Source organism: Conger conger, chromosome 1, assembly GCF_963514075.1.
Source record: "Conger conger chromosome 1, fConCon1.1, whole genome shotgun sequence".
Taxonomy (NCBI): domain Eukaryota; kingdom Metazoa; phylum Chordata; class Actinopteri; order Anguilliformes; family Congridae; genus Conger; species Conger conger.
This window is the reverse complement of record NC_083760.1, coordinates 80461457-80487333: the sequence shown is the minus strand read 5'-3', so window position 1 is coordinate 80487333 and position 25877 is coordinate 80461457. Positions and strand designations below refer to the sequence as shown.

The 25877-nt window shown below is 40.7% G+C and overlaps 1 protein-coding gene across 4 annotated transcripts; it reads right to left on the bottom strand.

The window, feature by feature from the left end:
* Nucleotides 1–1695: 1695 nt before the first annotated feature.
* LOC133141442 (NXPE family member 3-like) lies at nucleotides 1696–14645 on the bottom strand. Of its 4 annotated transcripts, XM_061262014.1 has the most exons (8): nucleotides 10781–10859; nucleotides 9781–9845; nucleotides 7154–7546; nucleotides 5937–6355; nucleotides 5714–5784; nucleotides 5389–5592; nucleotides 3009–3346; nucleotides 1696–2318 (listed from the first exon to the last, which is right to left on the bottom strand). In XM_061262014.1, exons 1-8 carry the CDS (start codon nucleotides 10785–10787, stop codon nucleotides 2124–2126), a joined length of 1692 nt encoding a protein of 563 aa, XP_061117998.1. In that variant the 5' UTR covers nucleotides 10788–10859; the 3' UTR covers nucleotides 1696–2123. The 4 variants fall into 4 exon arrangements, with proteins under 4 accessions (XP_061117998.1, XP_061118000.1, XP_061118014.1 ...); XM_061262016.1 differs by lacking the exons at nucleotides 9781–9845; nucleotides 10781–10859 and adding an exon at nucleotides 14516–14645; XM_061262030.1 differs by lacking the exon at nucleotides 9781–9845 and having other exon boundaries at nucleotides 10781–10830.
* Nucleotides 14646–25877: the final 11232 nt, after the last annotated feature.

The window sequence follows — 25877 nt, the reverse complement described above, 5'->3', positions numbered from 1 at the left end:
TCGGAGAAGGGAAAACATGTGAAATATGCGGCTTCTGCAATTTACAAACTTGGTTGCCTGTACTGTGGGTTGAGCTGAAAGTTTTTAGCAAAAAGAAGCAGTAACAGTTAAAAACTCAATCAAATCAATATTTTCCCGTCGTATTTAAAACGGCATCAATTCTCTGTTCAATGTATTTTTATTCACATTTTCCATCAAAACAAGAAACACAAACACAATTTACACAATTAGAACATCCAAAAAAAGTTTGTCCCAAGCACATCAAGACAAGACAGCATCGATCAGGTGTTTATCGCTGCCTATTACTGAATATGTTACTTTCATTTAACGACACACAAAACAATCCATGAATAACATTTTTAGAAAATGAATGTTTGGACATCTCAAATTTACTCTTCTCTACCGACACACTAATGCATAACAAGGGCCATTTTTTTATTTTTTTATTTTTTGAACAAACAAACAAACAAACAAACAGAGCAAAAGTGACCAAAGTTAACTATCCAAACACTGCTTACCTGGCCAACTAAAAATACCGATACACAAAGCAAGTCACAGAGACAACAATTAAGGTTCACAGGGAGGTAGGGAGGGATGGGGAGAGGTGCTGCTTGAAAAGGTGTGTCTTCAGCTTGCGCTTGAAGGTGGGGAGAGATTCTATAGTTCTGACCTCAACGGGGAGTTCGTTCCACCACCGTGGAGCCAGAACAGACAGTAGTCGTGAGCGTGAGGTGGAGGTTCTGAGAGGGGGAGGTGCCAAGCGGCCTGTGGAGGCTGAACGAAGCGGTCTGGCAGGGGTGTAGGGTCTGATGATTTTTTGCAGATAAGCTGGGGAAGACCCTTTAACAGCTTGGAAGGCTAGCACCAATGTTTTGAATTTGATGCGAGCCATGACAGGCAGCCAGTGGAGGGAAGTAAGCAGGGGGGTGACGTGTGAGTATTTGGGAAGGTTGAAGACCAGACGAGCTGCTGCATTCTGGATGAGTTGGAGGGGTCTGATGGCGGAAGCTGGGAGGCCAGCCAAGAGGGAATTGCAGTAGTCCAGGCGGGACAGAACCATCGCTTGGACCGGAGGGTGTACGGAGGGTGTCAGATATATAAGGACTGGGAGGGGATGTGTGAGGTGGCTTTGAGACAGGGGGACAGAGAGAGTCAAAGGCGGAGGAGAGAGATGAAAGGAGGGTGGCAGATGCAGAGTCAGCGGGGAGTTTGGAGAAGGATTCGAGAGGGGGGAGTGAGGCGGTGACGGTGCTGGCAAAGGAAGAGGGTGAGAGGGAGCGGAGGTTACGGCGGGCTGAGGAAGTGTGGGTGGGAGGAGGGGGAGGAGGATGGGGAGGAAGAGGGAGGGAGAATGAGATGAAGTGGTGATCAGATGTATGCAGAGGGGTAACCGTGAAATCGGAGCATGAGCAGTTCCTCACAAAGACAAGGTCTAGGACATTGCCCGCCTTGTGGGTTGGAGGAGAGTGTTGCAGGGAGAGGCCGAAGGAGTGGATTAGTGGTAGGAAGGCAGCAGACTGGGAGGCTTCTAGGTGGATGTTGAAGTCTCCAAGGAGAATCAGTGGGGTGCCATCCTCAGGGAAGGAGCTGAGAAGGGTGTCTAGCTCATCAAGGAAGTTTCCCAGGGGCCCTGGAGGACGGTAGATAACTGCAATGAAAAGGTTAGTAGGGTAGGATACTGCAACAGACACCACGGCTTTATGATCACTGTTAGAGAATAAAGTCTTATATTCTGAAGATTCTGCCTCGTCCTCTTTATTGAAATTCTTAAAGAAATTCTACAAAAAGTCTGGAAATCTCATCGATTGAAAACCATGACAGTAACAGCAAGCATCAGCATCTGCACTTTAAACATTAGATACTGTATAACACCAAAGTTTGATACAAATGCAAGACATCTTATCCATCATTGTGAGTTGTATGCTATGGAACATTGGACTTCACTACACACCAGGAGGCTAAAGCATTGGTTCATTCTTGTTTACAAATGGGTGGCCTTTATTTTTTTGTAAATATGAAAAATTCCAAAGGTCCTGGAGCATCTGTTAAGATAGATGTCATCATGAACACCAGTACGTACCAAGATATTTTAATAACAAAACGGAACCACGGGGAATGGGCATTCAGACAGGACAGATGAATGACAACAAAAGGTTGATCTCATTCCCAATGACAGTTGGGTTGGGATGGATACTTTCTTTACTGTAGTGGCAGGATGTCATTTGCCAGACGTCTATGAATGCTACATTAATCCCCTGGAAGGCGCTTCTCAATATTATGTCCAACTGTATGGAAAGCCAGTCACTGCCATAGACATTCTGCCAAAAGAAAAGAGAGATATTCATCAAATACTACTCACAACGTCACCAATTCACATTTTAAACATAGTGTAATGAACAGAAAATGACTATACAGGGGAGGGACAACAAAGCTACCATAGGTAGTGAACAAGAAAATGGAAATGCAAATTTAGTGAATAATGTACTTTACTTGGGAACATTCAAAAAGACTCATTCTGAAACAGGGCACATTCCTATGTCTTTGTGAGGGAGGCCTTGAGTCTTTTTAAAGAGCCTTTGGTAAGGTACATTTTTCATTCTGATTTTGACCCTCCTATTTTGTTGGGTTGGTTGAGGCATGATGGAGCTGCTTTGTTTGGCAAACACATTTTGATAGAATGACTAGTTTACGTAATGGCACGCACCAGCATGTGGAATTCTGCAGCATAATATAACACCACTACCAGAAAAAAATTAAATGAACTGCTATGACACAAATATGTCAGAAAAAAGTCCAGAATAGAATATGATTGCTCAATTACATTTAGATCTCTTGACCCAGTAGGCCATGCCATTTGCTTAACACCTCTTAAAGCATTGGCCTCAACCTGTTTTCATTAATTTATCTTGATTGAGACCAATGGTCTATAAAGTTTTCCACCCCATCTCTTTTCACCTCAACAACCAGCACTACAGTTGACCAAACATACAATCATTTTCACTCAATACCTTTGAGCCAGTGTTAGCAGACTTGATGGCGACAATCGTGTCTGGTGCCCGCTTCAGCAGTGCAATAACAGCTTGCCGAATCCTTGCCACTCGACGGATGTAATACTCAAGCGGGTGAGTTGTGAAGTGCGCCCAAATATCGAAGATGATGACCTTGCGGGACCCGCCTGCTATACTGTCAATCTCATTGCTGATGTAGTGCAAGTCAACAAATGGGGCCGCTTTAGAGCGCAGTGGTGTGCCATGAGCCCTCCAATGCAAGACTATGTTATTTTCCACATCCACCGCCAAGAGAGGACCTGCCTGTTCAGCGGAGTGAAGGTTGATGTATTTCATGCCTGGGGAGAAAGGAAATGTCAGTAGATTAGACTTGATTACTACTTATGACTTGTTACAGTGAGATTGATGCTTGTATAGGATGATCATTTTAAAAGGGGAACATGAATATTCACATTAATAATAGTGCTGACTCCAAGGCTAAGGAATTTATGAATATATTAGGCAGCTTAGAATGAGTTCAACATGTCACTGAAGCCCGCCCATCAGCAATGAAAATATAGTTGACTTCACAAGGATTATGCATTGACAATGTTTCTGACCATTACTGTGTGTACCTAGATGTTCTGCTACATGCCTGATCTACAGTATGTACTGCTTGAACAAGGAAATGGTTGGTGCCTTTAATAGCAATTCAAGTAACATGTTGACCAAAGTTTAAAAAGACACTGTGATAAAGTGACACCATGGGTAAAAAAACATGATCTATGAGCTGAAGCGATTATGTAGAAGGGAACTGGAGAACAATCAGATTCAGAGGTTCTCAAGGAATGCATTACAACTTTAATAATCATGTACGCACTGAAAGAGCCCACTTTTCAAAGATCATTGCAGAGATCCAACTCTACTGTACTGTTTACAAATAGTCAAATCCCAGGCCAATCGCTGACATCCTCAGCCAAGCTTCTGCCTCAAAGTATGAGGAATTTGCACATATCTTTAATAGTAAAGTAACAACCAGTAAAGCTAGTATTGTTTGAAACACTGGTAACTTAGATGACCTGCCCTGTAAGTCTACCCAACCACATTTTAGAAAAATGTTTTTTAAGAAAAATGTCTCCACAACTGCTCTAAAGATAGAAGTGACTTAAAAGCAGTCTGAAAATATTTGTATGGATCGTGTATGCATGCTATGGTATTTGGTGTTGACTGGAAGACTATAAGGGAAGATTGCTCACACCTGGTGCCCTTTTATTGACTAATTATGATTGCGTTCTTGTGATTTTGAGGTAGTGTGGCATGGTTCATTTCATGAATTTAGTAACTGCATTCATATAGATGGCGTGCTGTGTGAACACCATCTGTGGTGTTGCCTCCTTTGGCGGATCTTGGTCCCTCCAAGTGACTGAAGCTGAACAATTTAGGCTATTTTCATAAATATATGCCATTTTATTGTGTGTATAAATATAAAGTCAGCTTCAAAATCATTGGCACCCTTGATAAGAAAAATAGGAAGTGTGGCTGTGTTCCATTAAAAAATTGCTTCTGCCGTTTCATTTTAGGTCATGATATCTGTAAGAAGTTTGTGTGGCTTTAAGATTGTTATGCGTTAATACCATAGTCGCCAGTGTTTATATCTGATTGATTTCTGTTACGTCCAGTTTTGTCACCAACTTCTGCATTTTGCTTTACCCGTCTGTTTCGTTTTGAACCGCAATTAATCGACCCGTTTTGGCTTTTTGACTTTTGTTTTTGGATTCTGTTTTTGTTTTGTCTGCCCGATAGTTACCGACCCTTTGCCTATGACCTCAACTTTATTTGTGATCATCCCGGATATATCTGTTTGCTGGTGTATTGACACTTAACAATGAACCTCATCCCTGCCCATTCTGTTTGCTGGCTATCGACCTCCATCTGTTTAATCAGCCAAAGTTACAATAAAACCACCAACCTTGCAGGTCCCAGTCATGTACCTTAACCACTACGCTACAGGCCACCCTGTATACAAGGAGAAGCACCTCATACCTACTGTCAAATATGGTGGTGGGTCATTGACATTTTGGAGATGTTTTGCTGATAGTGGTATGATATGATATGAATTCTACATACAATATTTTCTCTTTTCATCATACAAATTGTTCTGGTACCACCACTCATCACAACAAACTGATCTACAAACATGGATTGAGTAGACTATGGTTATGAGCGTGTATGCAAAAATTTACCTAAAAGAGAGCACCCACACCAGCCCATTTCACATAAGATTTATATGAATTCATGATGTGTGTCTGTGTGCTTCAATGACAATTTAAAAATATTAATCAAGAATAATCAATGTTAACCATTCCTATCCTAGAAAGTAGCAGGAAGGAAGATGTCTTACTGGGCACAGAACTTCCCAGATAATGGTACCACTGCCTCATGGTGGAGTCTCCCATCATGAAGAGCTCTCTGTCCTTGAGGCACTGGGTAATTTTGGGAGCATTAAAATGGCCGGTGGTGCAGACCAGAGAGGTCCACACGTCCCTCATGTAGAACCCAGCTGGGACTGGGATTTGCAGCCCAGGTCTGCATCTCTCTGTTGCACCTGAAACAGACCCAGGGAAGAATAAACCTTAAATTCTGAAGCAAGCTACTCTAGCTATACGTGTTAGTACAGCAATAGCAATGCAATATAAAAAGATGAATCTATCACAATGCATACATACCAACAGTTGTATTGGAGGGATTAATTATAATTGTGTTGTTCTTCCCTTTAATCCATTGATTGGTATATTTCCTGTGGAAGGGCAAGTGCACAATAATGAAATATCTACAAATATTCACAATAATAGACAATATGTACAATATTCACAGTTAATCAGCAAAATTCCTCCTTATTTGAACTATTTTATAAGATAACCCCACCCTCAAGCCCCCACTTTTTCTTACTTGTCCACAAGCTTTTTTTGCAGAGTCCCAAGCTTCGCCCTGTAGCCCCCCATCACATGGTAGACCAGGGCATCACAGGGCAGATATTTGGGCCTCTTGCACAGCCACACCTCTCCTGTTTTTGGGTCTGGATACTCACAGCAGTTACTCTTCTGCATACGTTCCAGACCAGCCCCATCCCACTTTGAATTGCACTCCATCGTCTCTTTAAGCTTTTTCCCATTGAGACCTGTTCCCACGAACAGGCCCTTGAAGTAGACGCGGTCCGACTGATACTTCCGGAGTTGTTTCAGGACCTGCACAGCCTCGCTAGAGTGGATCAGGCGTACAGCTACCCGAGCCTCCCCAGACCAGGGCAGGAGAAAGCGCACTGAGTAGGACCCATTCTCCAGATCTGTCACCTCCCCAAACACACTAGCCTGGACCAAAAAATAAAAAGAGCAGAAAATGGTCTTTAGAACACACCATGCAATAAAAATGGTCATGAACCAGAACCAGGAACCAAGGAACCAAGAGTAGACTCAGGGATAACATGAAAAAAGCAGGCTTATTAACTAGGGGCAGACCAACTACGTAATCCAAAAACCAGGCAGACAGGTACATAGAGGGCAATCAGATCGAAAAAAGTTCAAAAACCGGTAACCAAACAAGCGAAGGTACAAATACGAAACCGAAACCAAAACCAGGCAGAGAATCAAAAAAATAGAAAATCAAAAAAGAATGCACAGACAAACAGGCTGGGAAAAACAGGTCAGAACAATATAGGCTAGAACTGGGGGGAAGGCGATAAACAATAGCATACTCTGAAATTGGAAAAGATGAACTACCAACTAGAACCGAAAAGGACAGGCTTAAATACAACATTGATTAACAGACAACAAGCAACAGGTGAGAGACATAGCAGAATGACAGGAAGGAAATACATATAACGGGTGGGAGGCAGAGACACGATATTACAGACTACGGAGAGCACATAGGGTAACAATAGGCAAAACGCTAGGGGCTTACACTGAAAAAGACAGAGAGAAACACAGAGAGAAGCACAGAGAAAAGGGAAAAACAATGGGCACAGGGAATGGACATGACAAAAAAATGTACTTCAGTGAAGGTGTTTGCCTGCCATACATACTGTATATAACGTTTTTTTGCGAGAATAAAGGTACAGACTGGAAAAAAAGAGGACACGTGACCTGAACAAGGGATGGAATCAAGATTACCTTCAGTTTGGATGAGAAAAGTTTAGCCTGGAAGTAGTCACCTCCATATTGCTTGGGCTTCTCGTGGAAATCCCTGGCCAACACAGTGACACGTAGTTCCTCCCCTACCTTGTAGCTCTTCCCCAGCCCGGGAATGTAGAAATATGTGTTGGATGGAGTGGTGCTTTGGAGGAAATCTTCAATTTGTTTGTCTGGACCAGGCCAGTGGAGCAACTCTAGGATCTGGTGCACCTCATGTGGGGCCATACCAATATCAGCCACAGGCTTGGTCGTGAGAGTGGTGAGAGGGGTGAGAGGGATGTGCAGGTCATCAGATTTTGTGTCGTTGTGATGTGAGGCAGGAACAGGGAAAAATCTTTTTGATTGTATGTCTTTCTTCATCCAAATGATGCCCTATTATCATCATATAGGGATGGGTGAAAATTAAATTATGGAGAAACAAGAAAATCCAATGTTATATAATCCACTGTTATACCAGTTTACATCACTCTTCTCTGGAGCTCTTTGAAGTGATTACAATGCATGTACCTAATGTAATGACGAGAACATATGCTGGGGTCCAGAAACATCTTCTAACATCTAAAATGTTGGGTCAGGATTCAGTCAATAGTTGTCCTTAACTTTGAGTCTGTCTCCTGTCAGCAGCATTGCTAGGTTGTGGGATTCTTTAGGTTAGGATCTTCCCAAACGATGTCGTGAAAATAATAAAATATTTTTTCAAGAGTTAGGCTACGTGAGTTAACTCTTCAGGCATTGACAACGGGTGAGTTTTTCCACTCGGGAACTTGTCGGGCTCCCACATCTTTCGGATATTTTGTTATGCCATTATATTACATTTTGGCATTTGGCAGACGCTCTTATCCAGAGCGATGTACAGTTGGTTAGACTAAGCAGGCTACCACATCTTTCTGTAATGTTTCTGTATCTGTCCTGTTTGTATTAATTATTCTTGTTATTTATTAATTTTCATACATCCTTGGTTATTATATCCCATTTCAGTTTCTCATTCGTGTTCCCCTGTTATATCTGCGTCTGAATGTTTACCAGCCGAGTCACTCCCCTGTCTGTGTGTCCCACAATTTGGGTGTTTACGGTAGTTTTCGGGATTCCAACATTCCTTCCAATCTCGCAGTTCTTACTTCCTGCTTCTCTTGGTAGTTAAATGTTGTAAAGCACTATTCTTACTAACTACAACTAATCTAGATATTGCATAGTACTAATCCAAGTAATACACTTACTGTCTGTCTAACTAACTAACTAACTAACTAACTAACAGTCACTTGTATTGGGGAGAATTATTCATGTAACTAATTCACTAACGCAATCTCTTAGTATTTCTGCACTGTTCTATAACTCCGCCTCGCTATGCTATCCCTGATTACTCGCTTAGTTTCAGTGAAGTGTTTGCACATATCTCTGACTATCAGGACGTCTTCAATCTATGCAAATGTCTACTCCTTAATCCGGAGCCGTATGTTTTACATGTTTGTTTATGTGCATCCAGTCCGCATTTTCGTCTCCCTCCTGTTATGCTGTTATTTCCCTATTATGTTTCCCCAACTGTTATCTATCTGTTCAGCCCACCTTCTCCCCAGCCCCGCCTAGATTGTTACCTTCCCTCATGTATTTAATCCTCAGTCTCCGTTTCACCCATTGCCAGAACGTTGATCACTGATTGTGCTGAGTTTTTTGTATGCCTATTTTTGAGATTCTTAAAGACACCCCTTTGGTTTTGATTTTCGAGTTTTGCCTTGCCCTCTGGTTTTGTTTGCACTCTTGGTTTTGACCATTTGCTTTGTTTTGTGACTTTGTTTCCTGCCTTAGCCCTTTTGTAGTTTAGACCTTTGACTACTTGGATTTTGACCCTTTGCTTGCTTTTCCGATGATTCTTTTGCTTACTGTTTTTGGTGTTGTCTTAGATCTCTCGGCTTGAACTCGGAATAAACACTACGTTTTTGGATTATCCCGTGGTCTGCGTCTGGGTCCTCAGTGCCATACCTAACACTTTCGGATATTTTGTTAAGCCATTACATTACATTTTGGCATTTGGCAGACGCTCTTATCCAGAGCGATGTACAGTTGATTAGACTGAGCAGGAGACAATCCTCCCCTGGAGCAATGCAGGGTTGAAGGCCTTGCGGATTGTATTGTGGCTACACCGGGATTAGAACCACCAACCTTGAGTGTCCCAGCCATTTACCTTAACCACTACACTACAGAAGCCATTTTGAGCCATGTGAAAAGAAATCTGATTTCACATGGAAACCTTGATGTAAAATATGAGATTTGAAAGTATGATAGAAGTGGCAGGACCAGTTTCACTAATCAGCACTTTGGATATAAATAAAAACATTTACCGTCCATGAAACCAGTTGGGGCTGTATACATTCTGAGCTGTAGATAATCTTACTCCACCCAGGTATAGCTGTGTTTATTTTCCTGTCTATCTGGTCATCGCTCTCTGGAATTTAGACCTTTTTTGCTTCTTGAAATCCAATTATTTTGTTGTCAGTTTTCTTAATTGCCTGCTGTCTCACTTGCTTTTGATCAAACATTGATTTGCACTAAAGAATAGTTTTATCAATGAATTGTTTTTTAATCAATACATTGGTGCATGCAATGCTTACCAGAAAAGTCATTATCGCCATCAGCACCATAAACAAAGACTTCATGTATTCTGCAAGTCTGTGGACTAAAATCACACACAGTTTAAATTGGACTATCATCTGTGGACTCACAATTGTTAACCCTGCTTTTTGTCACATACTGTACTTGCAGTAATTCTGCTGTTGCAACACTCCAGACAACTACACATAACAACTTCATTTAACGTATCCAGCACCATTACATTAGAATACTGCATAATGTAGGCCTGTGTTTCATTATTTTGGAAAAGCAAATTGCGCATCAATAGCCGCGCACGCGCGTGCACACACCCGCATAGACTAGACGCGCGTTTTCCGCACCGCCACTCGGAGAAGGGAAAACATCTGAAATGTGCGGCTTCTGCCATTTACAAACTTGAAAGGCAGGTTTGGTTGCCTGTACTGTGGTTTCAGGTGAAAGTTTTTACCAAAAAAAAAAATGCTATAAAGAGCAGTAAACAGTTAAAAACTCAATCAAATCAATATTTTCTCTTCGCATTTAAAACGGCATTAATTCTCTGTTCATTGTAATCTTATTTACATTTGCCATCAAAACAAGACACACAAACACAATTTACACAATTTGAACATCCAAAAAAAGTTTGTCAAATTTACTCTTCTCTACCGACACACTAATGCATAAAAACACATCTAATACCACATTTATTTTTAAAAATAAGACGTTTTGCCTAAGTGATCTATGACCAGATTTCGCTTTCGCAATTAAGTAAGTAAAAACTGTACCGAATTACGCATGTGATAACCCGTTAAGGTTGACACTATCTCCACATATTGTGTTAATTGTTCAATATTCTTGGACTGAACTCCCGATGAAAATGATTTATTGCTATTAAATTTACTTTTTACAAATGGTGATAATAAGCTTGACTGTTTATCAACACCGACTGTAAAATAAGAAACGAAATTCAAATTAACCCATGTGTACAATCAATGAATAACAAACATTTCGTGCGTTACTTACATCCCATTGCTTCTAGTGTCGTGGTCGTTCCCTGCGTAGTATAGGCTTTCAGGGTTTCTTTGCGTTAGCAGGCTTCACATCATGAAGCAACCGCTATCTGTCTGAAGGGGAGGCACCATGGGTGGATTTCGGTTGGATGGGTCAATCTCATTAAACAGGCACAGTTGAACCGAGTGATTGGGAGGGAGCTGCGCCCTTCAAAGAGCGGGGCTGCGGATCAGAGCGGGGCCGACGACGGAGGCAGAAAGACGCAACGCCAGTGTGGGTTTAAGCCGTTTCAGCCTAAAGACGAACAAACTCACACAGAGAGAAACGTGGAGGAATTCCTGGAGGAAACCCCGCGACCGAAACTGAACACTTTTTTTTTTGATAGGCTGTAGGAACATGAACTCTGACTTAATCCCCTGAGACAAAAAGTGTTTTATCTAACATGCGAATTAAGGCTAATTTGTATATGTAGTTGCCTGAAAAAAATGTCCCCCTGGTTCATGTAGTACACCAGCACCTTAAGTATTAGTGCTAGCAGTGTCTCTAAACATTTTCCTTTGAACGAATTCCTTTTAATTTAACGCCTTCTTCAAGCCGGGTTGCTTTCTAGTGCGCTATAGGTTATCATTTACTAGCCTAAATAAACAGTGAATTCGGACAGCATACGTCGTCTTTTGCAACGGATCAGGTTACGCGCTGCAGAATAGCCTATAGGCGCACAAAACCATAGGCTCCCATATAGCCGGTTCTTAACACATGACTGTAGATAGCCTATATTGGAGCTAATTTTTCTCTTGCAATGCCCATTCAAGATGCCGATCACTTAATCGGCGACAAATTGCGGAGTTCAATTCGTAATTAACATTTTTATGTGTCAGAAAATGTATAGGCTATATTTTTAAAACATGAAACTGCATGGCTTTGGCTTATTTTATGTGTGGGACATGTAAAAGAACATATTGGCTGTGACCGAAATGGCTCACTTGTAAACTAGATTGGCCGGTCCAGGTATCATCGGATAATCTGTAATTCCTTTGTAATTCAAAAACGAAAAAACGGCACATTTGTTTCAAAAGCATAGACGTATGCCTTTAGACAGTGCAATGTAAAATCCAAGTAAGCACTTAATTAGGTATTTATTTGACTTTTCTTCTTCTACTGCTGTAGCGTATCCACTTAAGAGTCACGATGTGTTGTGTGTTCCGAGATGCTCTTCTGCATACCACTGTTGTAATGTGTAGTTATTTGCGTTTCTGAGATATTCAAACCACCCTGTCTGCCATCAACAATCATTTCACGGTCACATAAAATGTTAATTACAAATTGAACTCCGCAAGTTGTCGCCGGTCAAGTGAGCTGCATCTTGAATGGGCATTGCAAGAAAAAAATTAGCTTTAATATAGGCTTTCTACAGTCATGTTTTAAGAACCCGCTATATGGTAGCCTATGGTTTTGTGCGGCTATAGGCTAGTAAATTATAACCTATAGCGTACTATAAACCAACCCGGGCGCCTCGGAATCACAGCCGCGAGCATGAGACGAGACGGCTTGAAGAAGGCGTTAAATTCAAAGGAATTCGTTCAAAGGAAAATGTTTAGTTCACGAGACACTGCTCGCACTACTACTTAAGGTGTTGGTGTACTACATGTACCAGGGGGAGATTTTTTTCAGGTAACTACATTTACAAATTAGCCTTAATCCGCATGTTAAAAAAAACACTTTTAGTCGGAGTTCATGTTTCTACAGCCTATCAATGTGATGAATGACTCAAAAGTTCCAGAGGGGTTCTTCACATTTTAGTTTTATTGGCGAATTATATATATATATATAAAACATATGTATATGCCGGCCAAAAAGATAGATTTTTGTTGCGATGACAATGTTGGGATCTCATAATATCACAGAATCTCTCATAATTGACCTATCCAATAAAAATTCACACAAGGTGCCTCCCCTTCAGACAGATTGCGGTCGCTACGTTATGTGAAGCCTGCTAACGCAAAGAAAACCTGAAAGCCTATACTACGCAGGGAACGACCACGACTCTAGAAGCAATGGGAAGTAACACAAAATGTTTGTTATTCATTGATTGTACATATGGGTTAATTTGAATTTCGTTTCTTATTTTACCGTCGTTGTTGCCAAACAGTCAAGCTTATTATCACCATTTGTAAAAAGTAAATTTAATAGCAAGAAATCATTTTCATCGGGAGTTCAGTCCAAGAATATTGAACAATTAACACAATATGTGTAGATAGTGTCAATCTTAACGGGTTAACACATGCGTAATTCGGTACAGTTTTTACTTACTTAACTGTTAAAGCGAAGCCATAGATCACTTGTGAGAACCTCCGCAGCCAAAATAAACGTGTTAGGCAAAACGTCTTATTTTTAAAAATAAATTTGGTCTTAGATGTGTTTTTTATGCATTAGTGTGTCGGTAGAGAAGAGTAAATTTGAGATGTGCTTGGGACAAACTTTTTTGGATATTCAAATTGTAAATTGTGTAAATTGTGTTTCTTGTTTTGATGGAAAATGTTAATAAGAATACAATGAACAGAGAATTGATGTCGTTTGAAATGCGAAGGGGAAATAATGATTTGATTGAGTTTTTAACTGTTTACTTCTCTTTATATCATTTTTTTTTTTTTTTGCTAAAAACTTTTAGCTCAACCCACAGTACAGGCAACCAAACCTGCCTTTCAAGTTTGTAAATGGCAGAAGCCGCACATTTCAGATGTTTTCCCTTCTCCGAGTGGCGGTGCGGAAAACGCGCGTCTAGTCTATGCGGTTGTGTGCACGCGCGTGCGCGGCTATTGATGCGCAATCTGCTTTTCCAAAATAATGAAACACAGGCCTACATTATGCAGTATTCTAATGTAATGGTGCTGGATACGTTAAATGAAGTTGTTATGTGTAGTTGTCTGGAGTGTTGCAACAGCAGAATTACTGCAAGTACAGTATGTGACAAAAAGCAGGGTTAACAATTGTGAGTGATGAACAGATGATAGTCCAATTTAAACTGTGTGTGATTTTAGTTCACAGACTTGCAGAATACACAAAGTCTTTGTTTATGGTGCTGATGGCGATAATGACTTTCCTGGTAAGCATTGCGTGCACCAATGTATTGATTAAAAAACAATTCATTGATAAAACTGTTCTTTAGTGCAAGTCAATGTTTGATCAAAAGCAAGTGAAGTGATGAGCAATGTGGACGGAACGGCAACAGTGTTTGAGCTCCACTGCTGTGCTAAATTTTAGTTTTCATGTGTAGATATTATCGAGTCGTCATATAAAGTGACACGGTTGAAATCAGTAACGCGGCTACGTTTGTGTTTTCGTTTTCTTTGATAGTGCGAACGCCGAAGACGGGCTGCTTTAAACTAAAGTTAACTTTTGCTATTAGCTGGGGCTACATGGCGATGCACAGTTAGGCTACACAAATGAAGACGGCTGGAAGAGCATTCAAGTGTGAGCCTAGTGCAGTTATTTAGATCGTCTAGGTCGCTAAGAGTGATACCTTAACTTTTTTCTCAAAGATTTTGTTTTGGAAGAGCAAGCCTGAACGTCGTCAATATCGGGAGGTGTAAAGTGTTAGCTAAAAGTTATGCTCACCCCTTCCCCACTCCGTATGTGAACGGTGAGGGAAAAGGAGCTAGCCTATTCATTGTTGCCGTTTGCTGTTCGCTGCCCTGCGCAGAAGAGAAACGTGCGGCGTGAGTACAACGAGTTTCTTAAGAAGTTTACCCTGCCAGCCATCGGACATCCTTGACGTGCGATCTCGGCTGTTGTATGGGTAGGTACTGCACCACACTTTAACACACTGTGATCCACGAATACACAGGCGTCGTGCGCAACCGAACTGTCTGTGAACTGAACGAACTAGCTAACGCTGCATTGTGCGCCCACACACACTCAAACGTTAACAGCACCCACTGAACTAAACTGAACTGTACAGCAACAGTGCTGGTACACTAACACACACACTGGAGTGAAACGGTCTGCTCATCCAGACTGATAGAGCAGATTCTGAGTAACTGTTTAATGTGAAAGTAAGAAGGGTACTGTAATTTCTGCTGAATGTAATTCCTTTAGGGAAACCCTGTTTTTTCTGTTACAATTCTATGGAATGTGAAATGCCTGTTTTGAGGTAATCTGTATTTTCTGTTAGGTTTCCGGCCTGGTTAAAGGGAGCCATTTCAGTCGTCATAAGATCGCGTTCAATGATAATGTATATGGGTATAAGGGTAAGGGTATGGTTCATTAAGTGTCACTTCAAGCATCCAAGGTTTGATGGTGAGTTAAAACAGATTTATGTATTGATTTTTCATTCATGGGATTTGTTGCTAATGACTATTGTGTCACCAAAATCTTACCATCTTGAATTTCTTGACCCAAGGGGATGTTAACCATTTTGTATTTGAATAATTTTCTGTAAGCTCTGTGTTTATTCTTGAGTAAACATTAGAGGGAACAACAGCTATACTTGTCCATTTAATTTACTTACCTGGGGTAGGGGCGCCTCACCTGTTTAGCTAGACCTGGGGAAAGTAGGGGTGGTGTCAGGTCAGTTTAGCACTTACCTCGCACACACTGCACACACTGCACACACCCTTCAGACGATCATCTACTGAAGCCCACTTTACCCCGTCTAAGAAGCTGCCGTTAGCCCAAGCTGCTAAACAGTAAACAACTTGCTCACTCACCTGAACATTGAGGCTATAGGTATTGGGTGTGGGGGACCTAGATCCTGTCCCACTCAGTCCTCCCCAGACTAAGGACTGTGTAACCCCTACAAGGTGGCGGTAATAGTTCTGACCGTCACACCTCGGTGGAGTAAGATTATGTACAGCTCAGAATGTATATAGCCCCAACTGGTTTCACAGAAGGTAAATGTTTTTATTCATATCCAAAGTGCTGATTAATGAAACTGGTCCTGCCACTTCTATCATTCTTTCAAAGCTCATGATTGACATCAAGGTTTACAAGTGAAAACAATGACGCCATGTTTTGTTTTCACATGGCTCAAAATGGCTTCTGTAGCATAGTGGTTAAGGTAAATGACTGGGACACGCAAGGTTGGTGGTTCTAATCCACAATAAGATCCTCAAGGCCCTCAACCCTGCCTTGCTCCAGGGGAGAATTGTCTCCTGCTTAGTCTAATCAACTGTACATCACTCTGGATAAGAGCGTCTGCCAAAATGTAATTTAATGACTTAACAAAATATCTGAAAGATGTGGTAGCCTAAGTTCCCGAGTGGAAAAACCCGTTGTCAATGCCTGAAGAGTTAACTCACATAGCCTAACTCTTGAAAAAATATTATATTATTTTCACGACATCGTTTGGGAAGATCCTAACCTAAAGAATCCCACAACTTACCAATGCTGCTGACAGGAGACAGACACAAAGTTAAGCACAACCATTGACTGAATCATGACCTAACATTTTAGGGAAGATGTTTCTGGACCCAAGCTTATGTTTTCCTCATTACAGTGGGTACATACATTGTAATCACTTCAAAGAGCTCCAGAGAAGAGTGATGTAAACTGGTATAACATTGGATTGTATAACATTGGATTTTCTTATTTCTCCATAATTTAATCTTCACCCATCTCTATGTGATGATAATAGGGCATCATTTGGATGAAGAAAGACACACAATCAAAAAGATTGTTCCCTGTTCCTGCCTCACATCACAATGACACAAAATCTGATGACCTGCACATCCCTCTCACCCCTCTCACCCCTCTCACGACCAAGCCAAGCAATCTGGGGTTGTGTCTCCTTTCCTTTAATTCACCCAAATCAGGTTTATCCAAAAGGTATATTACCATGAGAGGCACAAATACATATTTACAGCATAATGCAGTTATCATGAAAACTCCCAACTACATCATTCATAGAGATGATGGGGCGACCTGTAGCGTAGTGGTTAAGGTCAGGAAGGGCTGCCATTTGTGAGGGGCCTGGGGTTTCTGGTCAAAGATAAGGGAAAGATGTATGAGTCGTCCAAGGGCAGTTGGGTCATGGGAAAATAATCCTCCAGAACATTGGTGACCTCCCTGTGACCCCATACCTGGTCACTTCCAAGGGGGAAGATTCCGGACAATGCCACAGTGCCCTCATTTGGGCACTGCTGCCATTACACCGGTGACTGTTCTCCTAGATTAAATATTCAAAACTGCTATTAAGATTGTAAATAGACCCGGTAAAACCTTGAAAACATTTCCCATGTGATCCTTGTATTATTGCATTAAGTCTTATGTAATGGTAACAGGAATTGCATGTAAAATGGATAATCAGGAGGGAAGTTTCATGATAACTGCAACATAATAAAACATAAGGGTAATCTGTTGGGTATGGATGTGATCCGGTAAATACAAGGAATCGGATGAGATACATTTCATACCAAATGGAGTTTAATAAACCATAGTTTCAGTAACTCAAGGGACAACCTGCATGTCCTCTCTTGGTAATCATCATTTTCCCTACTTAGCAACCCCCAAGGGTGGGGGTCTAAATTCCAGATTTGACCACCCCTCCAGGTTGATTTATGGCACTGCCGCCTGGTTTCAAACGTATAATTTGGCATAAAAGCAAGGGAGACAGACCAATCTGGGAAGATCGTACTCGACTTCCCACACAACATGTCCTGGGTATGTATGTATGTATGTATGTGTAGCAGGGGAAGACCGTAACCGGCTTCCCGCACAGCACGTTCTATGTATGTGTAGCAACGGAAGATCGTAATTGGCTTCCCATACACGGCAAATTCTGTACTCTTTGTTTGTGTGTAGCCAACGCAGGCTAGGTATGATGATTTACCCTATCTCTATTCTTAATTTGTGTATCTGTAATTGACTATTGTCATTCTAAAGCTAACAACCTACCTGTCTGCGAACAAACTATTTTGTTTGTAACTTGCGTGATCTCCATGACTCTAATTCATCTTGTACCCTTTTCAGCCTAAATTACAACTGAATACTCAGGGGGAAAATGGGGGCCAAAGACTGACCGATCGGCGGCTTGTGGTAGTTCTATGCTGTGAGGCCATCAAGTTTCTGCCCATTAAAGGGTCGGTGACACACGGCTCTTGTAATTTGGTGTGAAGGGAACCCATGGGCGTTACGGCGCTGGTTCCTATCAAATTAACTCTAAGGAGCCTAGATAATGCTACGCCGACCTGGGCTCGCAATCATGGCAGTTTCCCATGTATTGTGTTGGCTGGACCCTCAGCCTCTGCGTTCTCCACCGAACTGAGATTTCAGCAATAATGCTAATCCCGGGAGCATATGATTGAGTAATGGTGGCGCAGGTAGGAGTCGAGTGTAATCACTCCCGAGGTTTGTGTAAATTTCAAACCAAAATTTCTAAATTATATCTTAAATGGAGTCAGGTAAACGAGTAAAACTATAGTAACCACTAAGCTTACAATACGGCCCCGTTTGAGAATGGAGAATATTAAGAATTGTACTGATCCGTTTCAGGCCAGCCATAAGCGGGATATGGGGCAGGTCAATCCATATCCGACCCGTGGCAACGGACCCAGTATATTCTTAAACGTAATTGTGCTCTGTTCTTGGACGGAGGATAGTAATAACCCTACTAATGTTCTCCCAGCAACGCCAGAAGGAGAAGCACGCAAAACCCCCTTCGGCCCTCGCTAAATTCCGTCATTGGGTTAGCGTGGGGTTTTACAACACTCTTCTCTAACTTTCTCAGTTTTCTTTGTGTCCTCTTTTCTGTACCTTTATTCTTGCAGAAAGAATGGCAGGCAAACGCCTTCACTGAAATGCATTTTTATTGCATGGCGTGTTCTAAAGACCATTTTCTGCTTTATTTTTTTTTTTTGGGTCCAGGCGAGTGTGTTTGGGGAGGTTACAGATCTGGAGAATGGGTCCTACTCAGTGCGCTTTCTCCTGCCCTGGTCTGGGGAGGCTTGGGTACCTGTACGCCTGATCCACTCTAGCGAGGCTGTGCAGGCCCTGAAACAACTCTGGAAGTAACGTTGTGAGTAGCATTTGATTAATATCTCTCTTCCCTTTTGGCAGAATGTGTACAGCTCTGACTGGTTTTCAATACAGTTGGACAAAATATTGAGAACCGCCTTCCAGGGGATTCATGTAGCGTTCATAGACGTCTGGCAAATGACATCCTGCCACTACAGTAAAGAAAGTATCCATCCCAACCCAACTGTCATTGGGAATGATTATAAATATATATATTATACACATATATACACACACACATATATATATATATATATATATATACACACACACATATATATATATATATATATATATATACACATATATATATATACACTCACATATATATATATCAGTGGAGGCTCCTCCATATTTATTTATTTTAACAAAAAACATATTTTTTATTTTTTATATTCATATTATTTTAGTTTTGTTCATAAATCTAAATTTTCCCATGGCTAAAACCCAATATTGCAATTGTAAAGCAACAGGCCAGATTTCCCTATCAGTTTGTATTAAGGGAGGCCAGGCCTCCCCTAGGAAATTAGCTTTTCATAGAAGTCAATGTAATGCATTTTTTTTCATGCCAATATGTGATTGGCCAGATCACTGAAAATGGGTGGGCAACGGAGGCCTGGCCTCACCATGCATTGTGTCCAGGGCTGAAAGATTGACATTTTGTTCGTCCAATCACATGCTACTGGTTCATTTGGAATCAACTATCCTTTCCTTTCCTATTCAACACAGAAGCCATTTTGAGAATTCGCTAGTCACTTCAGTCAAACAAACACTCGCCATAGTGGCTACGAGTGTCCTATCAACTTGTGCTTTTCAGGAAATTTAGAGAACACCCCTGGCTATCATCCCTGGAGTTCATAGCTCATTTGGCCAAACACTTTTGCTTAAAACTACCTCGGAAGTCGGCGAGATTCTAGCGCAATTTGAGATCTTGGGCTGGAGATATGCAGATTCCAGATACTAGGGAGTGAGAATGACATTCAATAGGTCATGTTAGACACCATTTGGGATTTATTGAACAGTTTTATTTTTAATGTAGTCCATTTCGTTTTATTACAAGTCAATTTAATAATCTTCCATATCAAATTACCGAATTGTTGCTCTGTGAGGAAATTCACTCTAAATACGAATAGAGTGCTGCCCTCTAGTGGATAACGTTAACGTTAGATAAAGCCAACTGGAACCATATTTTTACATATTTTATATTAAATATATTGAATAAAACTACATATGATAAAGAAAGTGTTATCTTATCTTTTTTATATGCTAAACTTGATTAAATTGGTGATTACATGTTGAAGCTGTAGAAGAATGAAAAATGTAAGCTAAACAAAATTGTTTTTAACTACATAATTAAAATTCCTGCCTTTTACACATGTTCACTTGGCATTTATATTACATCCAAATGTCATTTCTCAGCTTAATTATCAGGCAGGCTCATAGACTTACAGCAATGTCATTTCTTCAGGAAGGCACAAGGCTAAGCTCTGCACAATGAATTTCATCAGCCAGAACTTTCTGACTGTAGCTTACACTCCAAATAGTATGCCTTTGGCCAGCACAAAGACAGATAAGAGAACAGGGAACATTCCATCGCGAGTGAAGTGAGCAAGCGGAAAAAAATGGCCTCCTCAATTCTGGAAGTCACCAGCCTCCACTGATATATATATATATATATATATATATATATATATATATACACACACACACACACTAAAATGTGAAGAACCCCTCTGGAATTTTCCAACACCTTAAGTAGTAGTGCTAGCAGTGTCTCGTGAACTAAACATTTTCCTTTGAACGAATTCCTTTGAATTTAACGCCTTCTTCATCTCATGCTCGTGGCTGTGATTCCAAGGCGCCCGGGTTGGTTTATAGTACACTATCGGTTATAATTTAATTTACTAGCCTAAATAAACAGTGAATTCGGACAGCATACGTCGTCTTTTGCAACGGATTAGCGTCATCATGTATGTTACGCGCTGCAGCATAGCCTATAGCCGCACAACACTATAGGCTACCATATAGCCGGTTCTTAAAACATGACTGTAGAAAGCCTATATTAAAGCTAATTTCTTTCTTGCAATGCCCATTCAAGATGCAGCTCACTTGACCGGCGACAAATTTCGGAGTTCAATTTGTAATTAACATTTTTATGTGTAGGAAAATGTATTGGCTGTTTCACTTCCCGTTTTCCTGGTCTTACGTCACGAGCATTAAAGGCACAGTTTCTCATTTCTCCAGTTAATGTGCGTACGCATGGGTCAGAGTTTCCGTGGAGGACCGCACATTTTCCCGTCAAGTTTCCCGTCAAATGAGGCCCCAGGTCTGCATCTCTCTATTGCACCTGAAACAGACCCAGGGAATAATAAACCTTAAATTCTGAAGCAAGCTACTCTAGCTATACGTGTTAGTACAGCAATAGCAACGCAATATAAAAAGATGAATCTATGTCAATGCATTCATACCAACAGTTGTATTGGAGGGATTAATTGTTGTTCGTCCCTTTGATCCATTGATTGGTATATTTCCTGTGGAAGGGTAAGAGCACAATAATTAAATATCTATTTATATTCACAATTAGACAATATTCACAATTAATCAACAAAATTCCTCCTTATTTGAACTATTTTATAATATACCCTCAACCCCCCACTTTTTCTTACTTGTCCAGGAGTTTGTTTTGCTTCGCCCTGTAGCCCCCAACCACATGGTAGACCAGGGCATCACAGGGCAGATATTTGGGCCTCTTGCACAGCCACACCTCTCTTGTTTTTCAGTCTGGATACTCACAAACAGGCCCTTGAAATAGACGCGGTCCGACTGATACTTCCGGAGTTGTTTCAGGACCTGCACAGCCTCGCTAGAGTGGATCAGGCGTACAGCTACCCGAGCCTCCCCAGACCAGGGCAGGAGAAAGCGCACTGAGTAGGACCCATTCTCCAGATCTCGCCTGGATCAAAAAAAAAAAAAAAAAAAGGCCGGAAAATGGTCTTTAGAACACACCATGCAATAAAAATGCATTTCAGTTGCCTGCCATTCTTTCTGCAAGAATAACGGTACAGAAAAGAGAACATAGAAACATAGCCACATAGAAAACTGAGAAAGTTAGAGAAGAGTGTAACCACATGAACTGGAAAATAATTGATTAAATAAAGACTACCTTCAGTTTGGATGAGAAAAGTTTGGCTTGGAAGTAGTCACCTCCATATCGCTTGGGCTTTTTGTGGAAATCCCTGGCCATCACAGTGACACGTAGCTCCTCCCCTACCTTGTAGCTCTTCCCCAGCCCGGGAATGTGGAAATATGTGGTGGATGGAGTGGTGGTTTGGAGGAAATCTTCAATTTGTTTGTCTGGACCAGGCCAGTGGGGCAACTCTAGGATCTGGTGCACCTCATGTGGGGCCATACCAATATGAGCCACAGGCTTGGTCGTGAGAGTGGTGAGAGGGGTGAGAGGGATGTACAGGTCATCAGATTTAGTGCTGTTGTGATGTGAGGCAGGAACAGGGAACAATCTTTTTGATTGTGTGTCTTTCTTCATCCAAATGATGCCCTATTATCATCATATAGAGATGGGTGAAAATTAAATTATGGAGAAACAAGAAAATCCAATGTTATACCAGTTTACATCACTCTTCTCTGGAGCTCTTTCAAGTGATTACAATGCATGTACCTACTGTAATGAGGAGAACTTGGGTCCAGAAACATCTTCTAAAATCTAAAATGTTAGGTCAGGATTCAGTCAATAGTTGTCCTTAACTTTGAGTCTGTCTCCTGTCAGCAGCATTGGTAGGTTGTGGGATTCTTTAGCTTTGGATCTGAGGGGAACGAGGATCATTGCTGAGGCTTATTTTGTATACACACCCAGTGGGTGGGGTCACCGCTGGGACAATAGTCACAGTCGTTTGCATATTATCACACACAGTGGTCGGTCTCCTGGTGGCTTGTGAGCCACAGTGTGTAATATTAAGAGTTTCTCGATCGCAATGTGTCTTGAAACTGCACAACATACTTCACCCCATATTTCAAGACAACTCTAGAAAATTTCACACGCGTTTCTCAAAAGTTAACTCTTCAGGCTTTGACAACGGGTGAGTTTTTTACTCATAGCTGAATACTTATGAACTTTTAAAGATAAGTGACATAAGAGGGAGACAAGTGAGAAGAAAAGGTTTTTTTTAATTTTTGTTTAGCATGCCCATGAATTGCTTGCAAGTAGCCTAGAATTTCACTGACCAACTGGGCTTTATCTGGAATTCCTAGTGTAAAATCCCGACCAGCTTGAAATACCAGTTTCAAAACAACAAACAACTTTACCTGGTCAAACCATGATGAGCTGATACCTAGATTGTGCTGTTTTTTTTCAACAGACAGATTGGCAGGACTTTGCACTTTCATTCCCTTGTGGGGATGATCTCATTGGTGTATTTTCTCATGGGGCAAATGAAACCAGTCGGGGCTTAATACAGAGCTGTAGATAATCTTACTCCACCCAATTATAGCTGTGGTGATTTTCCTTTCCTTTGGTCATACCTCACTGGAATTTAGACCTTTCTTGTTTCTTGAAATCAATTATTTATTCTGGAATTCGTTTTCTTAATTCCCTGCTGTCTCACTAGCTTTTGATCAAAAATGTATTTGCATTTTTGCTATTCTTATATCAGTAAAAATATAGGCGCATGCAATACTTACCAGGAAAGCCAATGTGACCATTAGCAGCACCGAAAAGAACTTCAGGTATTCTGCATGCCTATGGACTAAAATCACACTCACTTTAAATTAGTCTGTCATCTGTTTATCCCATCACTCACAATTGTTAAACCTGCTTTTTGTCACATACAGTACTTGCAGGAGCTGTTGCAACACAACATTTTGGAAATGAGATTGTACATGATAAATAACCGCACGTGCACGCCCGCGCACACACACCCTCCCTCCCTCGGATAAGGGAAAACATTTGAAATGTTTTATAATCTTGACGGTTTTGAGCTAACTTAAAAGAATTGTGCAAAAGTCTGAGGCAGCTGTAAAAAAAATCGAATATGCTTTCGAAAATGATGATTACCAAGAGCAGTAAACAGTTAAAAACTAAATCAAATCAATATTTTCGCCTTTAAAACTCATACGTAAACTGCCCTGCAGTTTTATAAGAAAATCGGTTTGTAGGTTGCTCCAAACACAGCCTCGATCAAGTTTTTATCTCTGCCTGTTACTGAATGTGTTATATTTTATTTAACGAAACACCAAAAAATCTATGTAGTCTATAACATTTTTCGGAAAATTAATGTTCGGACAAATTTGCTCTTTTCTTCCGACACACTAACGCAGAAAACAAAACAAAGACCACATTTATTTGTAAAAAATAGTCTAGCGTGCTAAAGACCTTTATTTTGGCTGCGGAGGTTCCCATAAGTGTAGATATATGACCGGGTTTATCCTTAACCATCCTATCTTTAACAATTGGCCTAAGTAAGCAGAAACTGTTGCTAATTAAATTAATCGCAGTTTGACACTAGTCTACACATAGCCCATTATGAATTAACATGATAGGCTATGTTAAATGTTCATCATTCTTGGAGGCTAGTTTTTGTACAAATGGTGATAATAAGCTTGACTCTCAATACCAACTGTAAAATAGCATAACGAAATTCAGATTAACCCATGTGCAATCAATGAATAAAAACGTTTTTGTAGGGTAGGCTACTTACTTCTCATTGCTTATATTCTAGTGGTCGTTCCCTCTGGAGTATAGGCAACTACGAACGAAGCGTTCTTTCTTTCGGGGTTTCTTTGAGCTAGTAGGCTTCACAAAACCTAGCAACCTCAATCTGTCTTAAGGGAAGGCACCACAAATGAAGGTTGGGCTTTGGATGGATAGGTAGATTTTTGAGATAGGCTATTGTGATATTTAGCTTCTACAACTACTCTAGTTTCGTAAAATTGGCTATATGAACCAATGACCACGTAGAAACAACTTTAAATAGCTCACCATGTGTGTTAACCATAGGCAAAGCTATTGGCAGAAACCCTTGCGAGCATAAAGACAGATAGCTTTCTGGATCATTGTCACTGGCATCAGTCATTGGTTGTGACAGGTGGTTGTCGAGCAGTTGCAAAGGAAGAGCAGAGGGATTATAACGAAAGTCAGCAGTGAGCAAAGCAAAAATAACATGTTTATTAATATTTTAATGTAGGTAATATGAGTAAATTATTTTTTGTCTTTGGCAAGTGGCCATTGTATAAGAGGGATAATGCACTCCGAAGTGTTCTGTTACCGAAAAATAATGCACTTCGTGGGGTAATTTGCCCCAACATCGGGCATTATATTTCGATAACAGTGCACCTGTTTATCATTAGAATCACACACACACACACACACACACACACACACACACACACACACACACACACACAAAGGCTAACCGAGACTGCAGTTTAAATGAAATTACTTTGTGGACTCTTCTCTGTCTTCTTTAGTTAGGCTGTAACCATGATGTTCTTTGTTTTTACAACAGTGACGTTGGAGTGCGGGAGAAGGTATAGCAACGACTATATAAATTCAGCGTTTTGCTCCAGCCAACCCAGATTTCAGGATGGTTTAATGGCATCTTAGAGAAAGAGGGGTACTTAGTGTATTTGAGGATCTATAATCTTTCTAAAAAGCAAATATTTGGGGCCCCACCCGTCCCAGATCTGGCCCAGCTGGCCATTTGATTTGATTGTTAAGTTATATTTGGTTTTGAATTTTAAAGGAGAAAGAAAAGATCAAAAGATCAATATTCCCAATGACTTGGTTGTGATATTTGTTGATGAGATCCGATGTGACAACTTACCTATTATCAAAATAAATAAATAAAAATAATAATAACAATAATAAGCTTTATTTATATAATACCTTTCATACATAAAATGTAGCTCAAAGTGCTTTATATTTAGCCAATTACAAAAAATTACAAAGACAACACATTGTAGATTAATAATACCAAATAAAATAATAAGTAAAAAACAAAAAAATTACCTTTTCAAGTATCTTTTTCATGAATGGTAACTTGGATATAGGTCTGTAGTTGCTTAGGACACTTTGATCTAAATTATT

Coding starts and splice junctions, on each gene's coding strand:
- LOC133141442 (XM_061262014.1), bottom strand. Junction 7,547..9,780: donor TGGCGATAATGACTTTTCTG/GTAAGCATTGCA, acceptor TGATGATAATAG/GGCATCATTTGGATGAAGAA. Junction 2,319..3,008: donor CTGCTAACACTGGCTCAAAG/GTATTGAGTGAA, acceptor TTCTTTTGGCAG/AATGTCTATGGCAGTGACTG.